The sequence below is a fragment of the Dromiciops gliroides genome, chromosome 3 (genome assembly GCF_019393635.1).
Source record: "Dromiciops gliroides isolate mDroGli1 chromosome 3, mDroGli1.pri, whole genome shotgun sequence".
NCBI classification, from domain to species: domain Eukaryota; kingdom Metazoa; phylum Chordata; class Mammalia; order Microbiotheria; family Microbiotheriidae; genus Dromiciops; species Dromiciops gliroides.
The window spans coordinates 603,715,034-603,728,467 of NC_057863.1; the positions used below are offsets into that span (position 1 = coordinate 603,715,034).

Here is a 13,434-nt window from a genome sequence, read left to right on the forward strand (position 1 = left end):
GAGTAAGGTAGAGCTGTGTCTGGAATGTTGCTCAGATACTAGCCGAGTGACTCATCCTTGGGGTAAATATCACCTATCTTGGAGTTATGGTGAGACTCAAGGGGGATTATATATAGCGGTTTGCAAACCTTTAATGCTAATTAAGTGTCACTATTATGCTTTAGAATGTAGATGTGTTTCCCAGGTCCAGCACTCAGATGTTACAGGAATGCTGGATTTTGAGTACGAGGGCCTGCTTTCACATCTCAGCTCAGTTGTTGTGGGACCTTCTGGGCCTCAGGCTCCTCGTCTGCAAAATGAGGGAATTGGCCTACCTCATATAGTCCCCCATCCCTTCCAGCTTGAAATAGGCTATCATTCAGTGTACCAAAAAGACGGGGGCAGACAACAGACTAGTAATGGCACCACCTCATAATTCATTCTTCTGAAAAAGAGAAATAGAATCTTGGGGGACTTTTAAAGTTAGAAACCAAAAGCCTGGTGGAGCCTGACACCATGCCTGCTGGCTTTTATGACCAGTTTTGTTTTTTTTTTCTTAGCAAGGCTACTAGGCCTTTAATACCACTTCTGCAGGGGATGGGAAAGGGGAAGAGAAGTCAAGCCCTTCTGGGGAAAGGGTCCAAGGCCTGAGCAGGGACTTAACTGAGGACAGGGGAACCTCCCTGGGATAACTCTGTGAGGTTGATCTATTAGCAGCTCTCTAACTTAGAGAGCTAAGTGACCACTCGGGGGCTCACAGGTAATCAGTCTGTGGACTCTGCCCAGTCCAGGGCTTCCCAATCCCCCATCGCCAGGAAGCCTCTCCTGCAGGCCTGCAGCCTCCGTCAAGTGACAACTTCTCCAGCTTCTGGGGTAAAAAAAGGTGGCTTCAAGTGGGTGCCTTCCAGAGACAAGAAACCATGGATCAAATTGTCCTTTTAATAAAAAAGAAATGTCCCATCCCACAAACCTGCTCTCCTCCCGCAGGCAAGGGTGTACTCTTCCTTCTCTCTGAGTGGAGAGAATCCAGCAGGTCCCTCACACCTCCCTCACCCCTGCACCAACCAGCTTCCTCCCACTTCTGCCCACTCCCCCACCCCCAGCCAAGAGGAAGCCAAAGGGAAGAAGAGATGGGGCTCTCCCAAGTCCCAGACAACTGACAGAAAAGAAGGGAAACCAAACAAACCCCCAGAGACATTATTATTGACATTCCCGGTACATTTCCTATAATATGTCACAGACAATGCTTCTTTCCTGGGGAGTCCAGCTCTCTCAGGAGGAGACATCTGTTCGGTGCCCACCAAGAGGGCTGGGGCCACAGCATCAGTTCCTGCCCAGCCCCAAGGCTGCCACCAGCTCATTATGTTGCAGCAGCAGCAGCAGCAGCAGCAGCATCCCAAGTAAACGAAACTAGAGGGGGTCAGGGGGTGGGGGTGGGGGTGGGGAGGAAACGAGGAGGAAAGGAGGGGGTGGAGCAGGCACCTGTAGTTCTTCTTATCCAAACTGATGACCAAAGCCTGCAAAGGTTTGGTTTTGAGAAGACAGAGGCCCCCCCAGGGGTTAGGGAAGATAAGGATCAGAGGAAGCACCAATAATTGGGCAGCTGCTTTAGATTCCAAAGCTAAGAAGGAAGGAAGGAAGGAAGGAGAGAAAAAAGAAAGACAAAGGAAAAATGCTTCCAAGTCAAAGCAGCAGCTGATCTGGAGAATTCTCTTGCTCCTGGAGTTACACAATGAGCAAAAAATGATGGCTTCAGAATACGGGCTCACAAGGGAAAGGGTAAAACAACCAATAAGCACCAGAGGGAAGAGAGAGAGGGTGGGCAGGCCAACTGGGCGGATGCCACTTTAAAAAGGAAAATCCCTGGACAGAATGGGGAGCGGAGGGAGAGGGGGGGGCATCCTGCTCCTCTGAGGATCCTTTTGCACCTTAGGATTCATCCCTGGGAATTCTCCCTCAAAGGCTGCCAAGTCCTGGGGCTCCTGCCTGGGGTATTTTGTGGGTGGCCGCAGGCACCTTCCATCATACTTACCTGAGGTGAGGACCTACCTGGGGCCACTGCTCTCCGAAGGAAAGCCTGTGGCTCATTCCCCAACCTTGGCTCTTCCCACAGGCACCTTTGGCTGCTGCCCCCTGGGGTCCCGGGGACAGGGCACCCTTTGAGAGGCAAGAGAGCCACCCCTCCTGCCCAGATCCTTGTCAAAGCACTTCCCTTACTGGAGGAGAGGTTGATCCACTCCTTCCCACCAGCAATCTGGCCACTTCCCCACTTCCTCTGGCCGCCAGGTTTCCCCTTGGCCCTGCGAGGGCCCACTCTTCCCTCCCAGGAACTTTAAAGGCAAACTCAAACAGCCTGTGCCCCATGGTGGAGGGGTCATCCTGCTGCCTCATCTAACTGAAACAACTTTCCAGGTGGCAGCAAGATCAGTCTCTTCCCTTCCTCTCTAAGGGCAACTCCTCTTGTCCACTGCTTACCTGGTGGGGGAGAGGGGAAGACAGGGGACCAGCATGTTCAGTCACATTACTGAGATTTTTCTTCTTTTTTTTTTTTTTAAATTGGAAAAACAAAACCAAACCAAAAAAGGATCCTATGTGGAAATGAGCAGGACAGTGGTAAAAATGAACCAACCATTAAAATCCCCAACAAAGCCTGAGTCTCCCAGCTAATCCTCCAGGACCACGATCTCCACGTTGTGCACTTGGTGCTGGTGCTCCTCGATCTCAGCCACCACCTTCTCCTCAGTCCTCAGCTCAGTCTCCAGGATGAGGGCTTTGCCCTCCGGCTCCTCCGCCTCCGGGTCTGGCGCGGGATCGATTTCGATGATGGTCTGCCCATCCTCCGAAGTGCTCTCCACAGCCTGGATGGCGGAGGTCAGGCCCGACTCCATGGCCACCAGCTCCACGGGACTCACCACGGTGGCCATGTTGCCCAAGGCGCCCCCGTCCTGCATGGCGGCCGAGCTCAGCAGTGCCAGGCTGGAGGAGGGGTGGATGGTCACTGCATCAGGGGAGCTGGTCTTGGCGGAAGAGACGACGGTGGCGTAGCGGAAGAGCTGGGAGCCGGAAGGCAGCGTGTGCACAGTCACGGGGCTGGAGCCCTGGCCGAGGGTAGCCATGGGGAGGTTGCCCATGGAGAATGACTGGCCCATCGGTGCTATGGCGATGGGAGAGATGACAGTGAACTGAGGCTGCTGGACGGGGGGTGAGGGGCTCAGGACGGTGGTGGAGGCAGGGCGCTGCAGGCGGGGCCTCTTTGGAGGCTTGGGGTTATTCATGGGCATCAAGACCACATTCTGCACAGTCTGAGACTTCAGCCTGTGGTCCTGGGCCTGCTTCTTCTGCTCTTCCAACTGCCGTTCGAGGTCTACGAGGAAAACACAATTTCGGTTTAGACGGCAGCAAAGTCTGTTCAGGGTGGCAGATTTTTTTCCCCAAGAGACGTTAATATTTATCAACAACAACACAGAAGTGGCGTGGCAGGGTCAAGAGAGTGCTGGGCTTGGTGGCAAGAAGCCCTAGGTTCAAATGTTTTTTTTTTTGTTTGTTTTTTTTGGGTGAGGCAATTGGGGTTAAGTGACTTGCCCAGGGTCACACAGCTAGTAAATGTCAAGTGTCTGAGGCAGATTTGAACTCAGGTCCTCCTGAATCCAGGGCTGGTGCTCTATCCACTGCATCACCTAGCTGCCCCCCTGGGTTCAAATATTAACTCTAACACTTAGGACCATGAACTTGCCCACTTAACAGGAAGCTGTCCACCAAATGATCACTTGCTGGGGAAGGTCCTACACTGTATGGATCCCGTGAAGAATAAGCACATGTATTCTCCTAGTAACCACATCCATTTCTAGCCTTCCACTGTTTCTTCCCACCCCTAGGAGAAAGGCTGTTTTGTTGTGACAAGTGTCCTGCACAGGCCCACGCACCCCTGATCACAGAGGCCCTACAGGGCATTTCTGAGCCCCTGAACAGGGAGGGAGGGCTCAGAATAACAGAGAGGCCCGTAAACCTCATTCAGAGAGACACAATTCTACGTTTCCTGTGTAAACTGTGGTCCTAGAAAGGGCCCGGTCACCCTGTGCCACATGCTGACTGCCCTGTCTAGTGACTTGGGGGTCATCTAATCTGGGTTGTCCCTGGGCATGGGAAAATCACAGGGCTCCCTGCCCACATACATGAACATTTGTACAAATTAACAATGTGATGTATGCAAACACATTACTATCATCATCGTCATCAAAAAATTCATGCTAAGAGAGGAAGGGACCAGATCCGTTACCTCCTCCAACTCCTTCATCTGACAGAGAAGGAGAAAGGCCGTGCCCAAGGTCATGGTGCTGGTCAGTTCCTCTGACCCCAAAGTCCTCACTGTCCATTGACATGGGGAGCCTGAAGCTATTTTGTGGCGGAGCTTTTTCCTCCCATTTTAACCCAAGAGTTCCTCCCTCCTTCTGGCTCTGTGGTGAGAAAGGCCCCTCTGAAGGGTCCCTCACAGGGCTTTTCCTACATCTGCCACCTGCCGGTTCTGGCCAAACTGGCCAAGTCTCTTGTCCGGAGCAGGAGCTCCACGCTCAGCCCTCTGCGTCTGGGCTCCGGCGGCTCCTCCCCACCTCCACCCCCTGAGAAGATCTGTCCCTCTGTAAAGCCCAGCTCACACATCCCCTCCTCCAAGAAGCTCTCCCTGCTCCCAGATCCTCAGAGGCCTTGCTCTGGTCCCCACTGATGTGCATGCACATGGGGTCTGGGGTGGAGGTGTGTGTGCGCACGCACACGCACGCTCTTCCAAAGAGATTACAAGCTCCTCAATGGCAGGGTGGCACACTCTCTACACGCTGTCTATCTCCCTTTGTCAGGAATGAGGCTTGCATGCAGGAGGCGCCCTGATGGTTTTATCCAGTTGCCTTATTTGCTCTGTTTCTTAGGTGGCACAGTGGATAGAGTGCTGGACTCAGCTGGTAGGAAGAAGTGAATTCAAATCCTGCCTCAGAGACTTAATATCTGTGTGACCTTGGGCAAGTCTTCTCACAGTCTCCGTTTTCTCATCTGTAAAATGGGGATGATAATAGCACCTATCTCACCAAGTTGTTGTGAGAATCCAATAAAATTACATGGGGTGTTCTGCATGCCTTCAAGTACTATAGAAATGCTGGCTTTTCTTCTAGTTTCTTAGCTACAGGAATAGAAGAAATAAGATTCAGCTATCAAGTTAGCGACTGGTTTTATCCCTGCAGTGGGATGGCTGGTGTGCTAATGACGATTCAGAAAGGGAAGGGTGATCACAGAGAGCCAGCATGGCGCTAACCAGAACATGCTAGGCCAGAGCCACCTCATTTCCTTGGTTGACAGGGTTACTAAACTGGTAGCTCAAGGGAATGTTAAAGATCCAGCTTACCAAAATTTTAGCAAAGCATTTGATAAAGTGTCCCATGCGATTCTTGTAGAAAGGACAGAGGTATGTGAGTTGGCCAAATGGCTGAGACTCAGGAAGAGCCCATTTGCTGTTGGTTTGGAAGGTGGCCTCCAGTGGGATGCCCCAGCTTTGGTCTTGTGCTATAGAGCAGTTATCAATTACTCAGAGAGATGGAACATTAAATTTACAGAAGACACACAAAGCTGAAAGGGAAGGACAGCTAGCTAGCAAACCTGCTAGATAAATGGATCAATCCATTGGTTGGGTCGATAAGAGTCAATATTGAGGGGCAGCTAGGTGGCGCAGTGGATAAAGCACTGGCCTTTGATTCAGGAGGACCTGAGTTCAAATCCAGCCTCAGACACTTGACACTAGCTGTGTGACCCTGGGCAAGTCACTTAACCCTCATTGCCCCCGCAAAAAAAAAAAGAAAAAAAAAATTTGAAAAAAAAAAAAAAGAGTCAATATTGAAACAGCCTTGATGAGTAAGAACTTTAGGCTGGATTGAATAGAATGAAATACAACAGGGCTAAGTATAAAGTCTTACACTTGGGTTCAAAAAATCAACTTCACAAGTAAGAGATACAGGAGGGGCTAAATGGCAGCTTGTCTGAAAGATATCTAGGGGTCTTAGTGGACCAGAAACTCAATATGAGTCAACAATGTGGCATGGCAGCCAACAAAGCTAGTGCCCTGTTCAGGCTGCCTCCTGGCAGGCGGAGGCAGCTCTCCAGTCATACCACATGTCCAGGACTGTGTTTAGCCCCACAGTCTGAATGACACTGGTAAGTTAGAGAGGATTTAGGAGGGCAATCAGGATTGGTGAAGGATCTCAAGTTGCTGTTAACTGAGGATCTCCTTGGGGCTACACAATAGCAGTGTTAAAGTATGTGAAGAGGAAGCCGACTGTGTTCTGCTTTGCTCCAGGAGGCAGGACCGGCCGCAGGGAAAGGAGGTCCAAAATGGCCCATTTAGACAGAAGAAAAGGCTTTCTTGTACTGAGAGCTGCTCAGAAGTGAAATGGGCTGCCCTCAGACCCCCAGGTTTAGTGATTCTACCTCTGCCCACAGACTCCCTCATCTCTCTCTGTCTCCCATCACTAGTTGCGAGGTGGACATTTCCGGCGCGCATCTCAAACCCAGGATGTCTAAAAGGGAGCTCCTTCTCCTTCCTAGGCCGCTTCTCGCCCTCCCTCCTTCTGCTGAAGGCCCCATTGCCAGACCTCCAGGCCTGCAAGGTCCTAACCATGATATCCCCCCAACTCCTCGGTCCTCCTGATGTCTCCGAGGCAGGCAGCCGCCAAACCTCCACAACACCTCTGGGGCCTGAGCTGCCGCTCTCACGCAGCTCTTGAGTTTTCTTGCCTAAATTACTGCTGTGACCCTCCAGCTCCTTCTGGCTTCCAGTCTCCCCCGACTCCAATACATCCTCCTCACTGATGCCGGAGAGTTTTCTTAGTCAAGCAGAAGTCCATGTCCCTGCCCATCTCTATGGTCTGATTCCTCTGCCAATCCTTCAGTCTGTCCTATACTCCATGAGCCAGTTACAGCTTGCTCTCACTGCCCACTCCTTTGACCCCATCTCCAGGCCTCTGCACTGACAATCCCCAGTCCCTGCCCTGTACGCTCTCCTGACCAAGGCTCTGTCACGGTCCTTCTCTTTTTTCTTGACTCAGCTAATGAGTCAGTCAACCAGCCTATGTGCCAGGCACCGTGCCGAGTGCTGGTTACACAAAGAAGGACAAAGCAAGATGAACTCTCAGGGAGCTCCCATCTTCTCACTGCTCCTTATTGCCAGAGATAAGGCAGCACGAGCTACTCAAAAGGAAGGGTCACAACTGATGGGCACCAGCCCAAGGGGAACCTCGGCCTTCTGCCAAAGACGTGCAGTTTTCTAGGGCTGCTGGGGGGGTCCCGCTGCCCCGGACTTGGGCCCTGGGCTCGGCTGCTTCAGCCCCTCCTGTCTGTTCCCATGATGCTCCCTGTCCTTCGCTGGGTGTTACGCTCACTCCACCTGAAATGGCCAAGCTGATGTCAATCAGCCTTTCTGCGGGAGGCCCAGACTACCTCTAGATTTCCATTTCCGTTGGCACTGGCCCATCTGCAGGCTTCTCCTCACTGAATCCAAGAGGTGCCAGGGAGCTCAGAGGCTGTCTAGTCCCAAGGGGGTTCCTTTGTGATCTAAAACGCCTTTCCTCTACAGGGAGCGCTGTCCAGCCTTCTCCTGAGCATCTTCAACAAGAAGGGGACTCATCTGCCCTTGAAGTGGCCCCTTCCACTCTGGCCAGGATATTACTTACAATTTTCTGATCGATCCCCATTATTGCTTCTGGACAGCTCTCACTTTCTACACATTTGTCCTCACACAAAGCCTTGCTGGGATACTATCTGATGTAACTTGGGGTAAAAAGGTCTCCCCCACTTCCCTCTAGGGACAGTCAACCACGAGATCTTGTGCTGGCCCCTGAGAGGAATGGAGGGGCAGGAAAGAAAGCTACACAGTTACCTGACAGAGTGTAGAGAAAGTGTTCTTCTCCTTGCTCTGTCTGGCTCCTCCTGTTGTCCAAAACCCTCTTGACCGTGTCCATCAGACCGAAGGTGTGGGCTACATTGTTGAGGACAGCAGCATCTGAAAGAAAAGTCCCCCCTGGGATGAGGGCAGAATGCTGGCATCCCCCCCTACGATCAACCCCCAAGTGAAGGGGCCTGCCCCACCATCCCACCAGCCAGGCCAGGCTTTGTGAACACCCCTTCCCCAGGCCTCTGGCTATCTGCCACCCCTCCACTCAAAAATCTGGGGGGAAAAAATCCCTTTTCCCAAGAAAAAGCAACACAGCTCCAGCTGTGTGACCTCACTGGCCTCAGTTTCCTCATAGCACCTGCCTCCCAGGGCTCCTGAGAAGCCAGTGGGATAATGTATGTGGAGTGCTTTGCAAAGCGCCGAGTGTGGTGGAAGGGCGAGCTATTATTAGTCTCATTGTTAATTATATAATAAATCTGTTAATTGCCTGTGTCACGTTTTGGCTCACCTGTGATCTGAAAGGGGGCCTGCAGAAGCCTTTGCTGAACTCCCCGGAGCAGGTCCTCTATCTCCTTCTGAATGTTGCACACCACCTCCTCCATGAGCCCCACATCGGCTATGCCCTTCCAGAACATCAGAGTGTCCTCTGGCACAAGGAGCAAGAGGCGGAGTTGGAGAAGGGACATACCATGGCCGAGGCTCTCCATGGAGGCTGGAGGCCAGGCCACCTCCTCCGAGCAGCCGCCTTAAGGAGGAAGCCAATCACAGTAGGGGGCCCGCCCCCACCCCGCCATTGTTTCAAGCTCTGCCTCTGAGAATGCTATTCAGGGTCGTCCGGAAAGGCACCCGCCAGCCTGCCTGCACCGCCCTGAATTCTCTTTCTGGAGTTCTGGGGGAGGCCTAGGTTTTGAAATGTGCATGAGGGAATAACAGAGTGGGGGAGATGGAGGAGAAAGAAGGGAAGGAAAGGAAAGAGAGGAGGGGAGAGAGGAGAAGAGGGAAGAAAGAAAAGAGAAGGAGATGGAGGAAAGAGGAGAAGAGCGAAGAAGGGAGAGAGACAAGTAGAAATAAAGAGGGAGAAAGAGAGAGAGGGAAGGGAATGAGGGGAAGGAAGAGAGGAGGGAAGAAGGGAGAAAGAGAGAGACAGACAGAGATTTTAGATCTTCAGTCTATCCACAATCATAACGGGCACTACGAAGATGCCAGGAGAGGGGTGGAGGTGGTGATGGGGGTACTGGTAAGCACACTCTCCCCAAGGCCTTCACGCTGTACCCGAAATCTCTTCGGAGTCCTTCTTCAGTCCTTCCTCAGTGGCCATGGTGACAGCCGCAGTGAGAGCTGAGTTCCACTCCAGCCCTGCCTCCTCCATGTGCTCCTCTGAAATGGCAATCTGTGTGACTCCCCCTGCCAAAAGGTCATCAGAGGGAGAGGTTGGGGGCCTGCGGTGCAGGGAGCGCCGAGTTCTCGCTCACACCCACAGCCTCTGTGACTGTCAGAGGACAGGCCCTTCCCCTCCGGCCCAGGGAAGCTGTGAGCAGAGAGCGTCCAGCCAGTAAAGCCCATATTCACTGCCTAGCCTGAGGCCAAGAAAACCACTGGACAGCTGATAGACGAGTCTAGAATAACACCCAGCAGAGGGGACAGGTCAATGCCCGGCTGCTGATCGAGTGACTGGATTCCATTGGCACAAAAGCGCCAGAGGGCTGCGGGGTCACTGAGAGGTTAAGGGCTTGGGCTCTATCACCCAGGTCACCCACACCACAGCCGAAGGGATTGGGGGGGATGCTCCAACAGGTCAAACCATCCTGAGGGGAGCCCAAGGAAGGTAACGTTCCCAGTCTGGCATCTGGCCAGCACAGCCATACTGCAACAAGAGAGCAGGAAAAGAAATGAAGAAGAAATGCCTAGCAAGGCAAGGGCCCTGATGGGGGGAGCCTGAGGACCCAGGCTTTCTTCCTAATCTAGCCATCTGCCCCTCTTGGGAGGCCCTGTGCGAGCTGGGTCAGCTCCCTGGACCTGTGTCCTAATCCAGTCCTGCACAAGATCTTAATAAAGCCAAATTTTAAAGTAGAGGAGACCAAATGCAAATGAGCTGGGGTTTACTTTTTGTTTTTTTCCATTTTTCTAGCACAAAATCCAACTGCCCGAACAGCAGAGGTGGTTTGTCCCCTAAAACCACCCAATGGCTGATCAAAGATCAGAGAATATTTGCTCTGGAAGAAACCAGGAGTCATGACTGTCTAGAACTGTGCTTCAGGGCTCCTGAAATTATGCATTTGTCTGAGATAGTCATGGTCCATCCACATTCCCTCCAGATGTACTAAAGGCCAATCATGGGGTCCTTTGCTCTCTGGCCCTTGAGGTCCTGGCCCAAGACCTTCTTTTGGGAGATCACAATTCTACCCTCAAAGGTGGCCCTTGGAACGTTAAACCATGGTCTTTCCTGGGCCACCCTCAGCTAAATGAGGTCTCACTGCAGGGGTCTAGCAGGGAGCAATCATTAATCTAATCTGATGTCCTACCAGGCCTTCATCAGCTGATAGATTCACCGGAAACGTGCAGGGGCCCCAACCTGAGAAATGTGTACAAGATGATGGCTCTTAAGAAACCTGCATGATGCTTCCTTAGGTATGAGTGCTGGACTGAAGTCGGGGTGATTTGAGTTCAGAACCTGCCTCTGACAACTATTAGCTGTGTGACCGTGGGCAAGGCACCTAATCTCTCTGAACTTCAGTCTCCTCATCCATCTGTAAAATGGGGGCAATGGGGGGAAGCTAGGTGGCGCAGTGGATAAAGCACTGGCCCTGGATTCAGAAGTACCTGAGTTCAAATCTGGCCTCAGACACTTGACACTTACTAGCTGTGTGACCCTGGGCAAGTCACTTAACCCTCATTGCTCAGCCAAAAAAAAAAAGGGGGGGGGGGGCAATGATGATGATCTGCTATGAATGACTTGGCTATTCTCACAATACGATGATTCAAGACAATTCTGAAGAGCTTAGGATGAAAGGCGCTGAAAGGTGCTGTCTCCAGAGAAAGGATTCATGGAGCCTGAATACAAATCAAAGATACTTTTTTTCCCCTTTATTTTTCTTGGGGTTTTTTTTGTCTTTTTTCTTTCATAGGATGACTTACATGGAAATGTATACTACATGACTACACATATGTAACTTATGTCAAATTGCTTGATTTCTCAATGATGGGGAGGGGATGGAGGGAGAGAGAGAATTTGGAACTCAAAATTTGAAAAAAGAATATTAAGGTTGTTTTTACATGTAACTGGGGGGAAATAAGTATTAAATTAAATTAAAAGGGAGAAAAGGGGGACAATAATACCTCACGGGGCATCTGAGGAGACCAGGTCTGTAAAGCATTTCTTAAAACCCTAAAGTACTGGGTAAAAAGTGCTAGATAAACATCAACTCAATGATTATGTGGGATACGGTTTGAAGAAAGAAGCAAAGGAGGCCACAGCTATCAGGAGGAGAAGGGATGCAGCACAAGACCTAAAGCATGGGGCTTGTTTTCCCAGCTCTATTTGCCACAGCCACCTTGAGGGGAACTTGGAGGTGGAGGCCAGTTAAAAGGACAACATGTGAGCGAGCAAGCTAACGAGCAAGGAGGGAGGGAGGAGACGGGGCAAGAGGAAAAACAAAGTATGTGTTCAGGTGGTTTCCTACCCCCTACCATCAGCCGAAGGGGGTGTCTGCACCACGCTTGTCTGCTGCCCTGGCACCGGCGCTCGGGCACTGCTGATCAGGAGGTCAAATTTGGTGCTTCTGCAGGTATTGGAGCAAACCTTGTCATGCTGGTAAAAGTCTATCTGTCCGGAGTCCATCATTTTCCTGTCCAGAGGGGAAAGACACAAAAATCTCAGACTCATCTGGATGTTACAGCCCAAACCTGTCAAGTGTCATCCACAATTCACTGGTTACAGAAAAGTTTAATGACTTTATTACTAAGATTTTCATAGGATCTATTCTCTCTCTCTCTCCCCCCTCCCCTTCCCACCCCTGAGGCAGAAACAGGCTGCCCCGCCCCCCCCCCCCCCCAGTCCTGTGCAAACCAAACCCAGAAAGAACAGAAACAGAAGGGAGGGCAAACAGGTCAAATCACAGATTAAAAACTCCGTGGGGAAGTTAGAGCAGTGTGGCGGTGGCAGCTGCTGCTGCTATCATACATTTCCACGGACCCAACAGGGCCAGACAAGCCCTCTCCAATCCAAGGCACCTCAGCAGCCGGCACCCTCTCTTTCATCACTGATAACAAGCAGCATTGTACTGACTCAGAATGGAGAAGACCTCAGTCCTGCTGGACTGTCCCAGAGAGAGCACTGGTCTGTGAGGGATCTCCAGGGCCACTGCCTGCATGGGCTTGGAGAGCCTTTCATCACAGTGGGCACGCCTGTCACAATGGCAGCTGGGGTCCTACCAGGATGCGGCCTGCAGCCACGCTCCCCAAGGCTTGGGCTGGAAGGCCACCCTGGTTTCTTTTGGGCCTGGGGCATGTGGGCACATGCTTATCTTCACCAGTAAGACAAACAAGCCAAGGTATTGGAGGCATCGAGGTGGCTGAGTGGAGCCCAAGCTGCATGTGGAGTCAGGAAGACTCGAGTGCTGGCTCTTCAGCCTAAGCAAGTCCCTTAACTTTCCTGTGCCTCGGTCTTCTCAGCTCTGAAATGAGGCAGGTGGGTCTGATGGCCTCTCAATCTGTGATGCAAGGATCAGGTTTAGGAAAAACCTCCTCCTATTTACAGGGATCCAAAAGCAGGAGGCGCTGCCTCAGGAAGGGGAGAGGTGGGAAAGGGCACCTCCTGGGCAACTTTCAGTTCAGAGATTCCATGGTTCTGAAGAGCAACAGAGCTAAGGAGGGAAGCACAGTCCTTCCCAAATTCACATCTACTCAATGAGACGTGATTCTACCAAAGATCATCTGGAGGAGCGCTTAAAGCACACACATCCACCTTAGTATAATTTAATCTAAGAGAATAGAGGCCAGAAAATGTGGCGGGGGAGACTTCACTGGACCTGGAGTCAGAGGACCAGCCATGGCTCTGATATTTACTGATACTCAGTAACCTCAGGCAAGTCACCTGCCCCTCACTGCTTACAGAATTGGTGACATCCCTCAGAATCCCCATGTGTAAATCTGAGGGAGCTGGACTAGATGATGTCCATAGGTACATTCCCTTCCAGCTCTACACCCTATAATTTGGTATAAAGGGAGCAGGTGACACTGATTACCCCAAAGCTTCATATCACATGTTTAGAAGGCAGTATAAAATGACTTAAGGATGTCCCCCAGGAGCATGGCTAATTGAGAGCTGACTGACTCTCCTCTCTACATAGATGCAAGTTCATTCATCACTGTGGGTAGAGCAACAGTACCCAAGTATACAGAGAAGCTCTCTGAGCGGCCCTTCTCGACCCCAAACTCTCCCCACATCCAGCCAGCCCAGAGGAAATGAGGGCCTGTTCCCCAAATGAGGAGGAGAGGATAAGGAGCTTTTTGCCCTGTCCCTCCCTCAC

General features: G+C 51.5%; 1 protein-coding gene across 5 annotated transcripts in view; it reads right to left on the bottom strand.

Moving 5' to 3' along the window:
- Positions 1–943: 943 nt before the first annotated feature.
- The window catches only part of GMEB1 (glucocorticoid modulatory element binding protein 1), a 39,410-nt gene continuing 26,919 nt past the window's right edge, over positions 944–13,434 (bottom strand). For 4 of the 5 annotated variants that reach the window (XM_043997424.1, XM_043997422.1, XM_043997421.1 and 1 more), the window contains exons 6-10: positions 11,594–11,751; positions 9,179–9,310; positions 8,415–8,552; positions 7,892–8,014; positions 944–3,343 (exon numbers count right to left, since the gene is read on the bottom strand). In XM_043997424.1, the coding sequence (XP_043853359.1) occupies positions 2,643–3,343; positions 7,892–8,014; positions 8,415–8,552; positions 9,179–9,310; positions 11,594–11,751 (1,252 nt within the window). In that variant the 3' untranslated portion in view covers positions 944–2,642. The remainder of the gene's footprint in view (positions 3,344–7,891; positions 8,015–8,414; positions 8,553–9,178; positions 9,311–11,593; positions 11,752–13,434) is intronic. The other variant, XM_043997425.1, reaches the window with a different exon arrangement.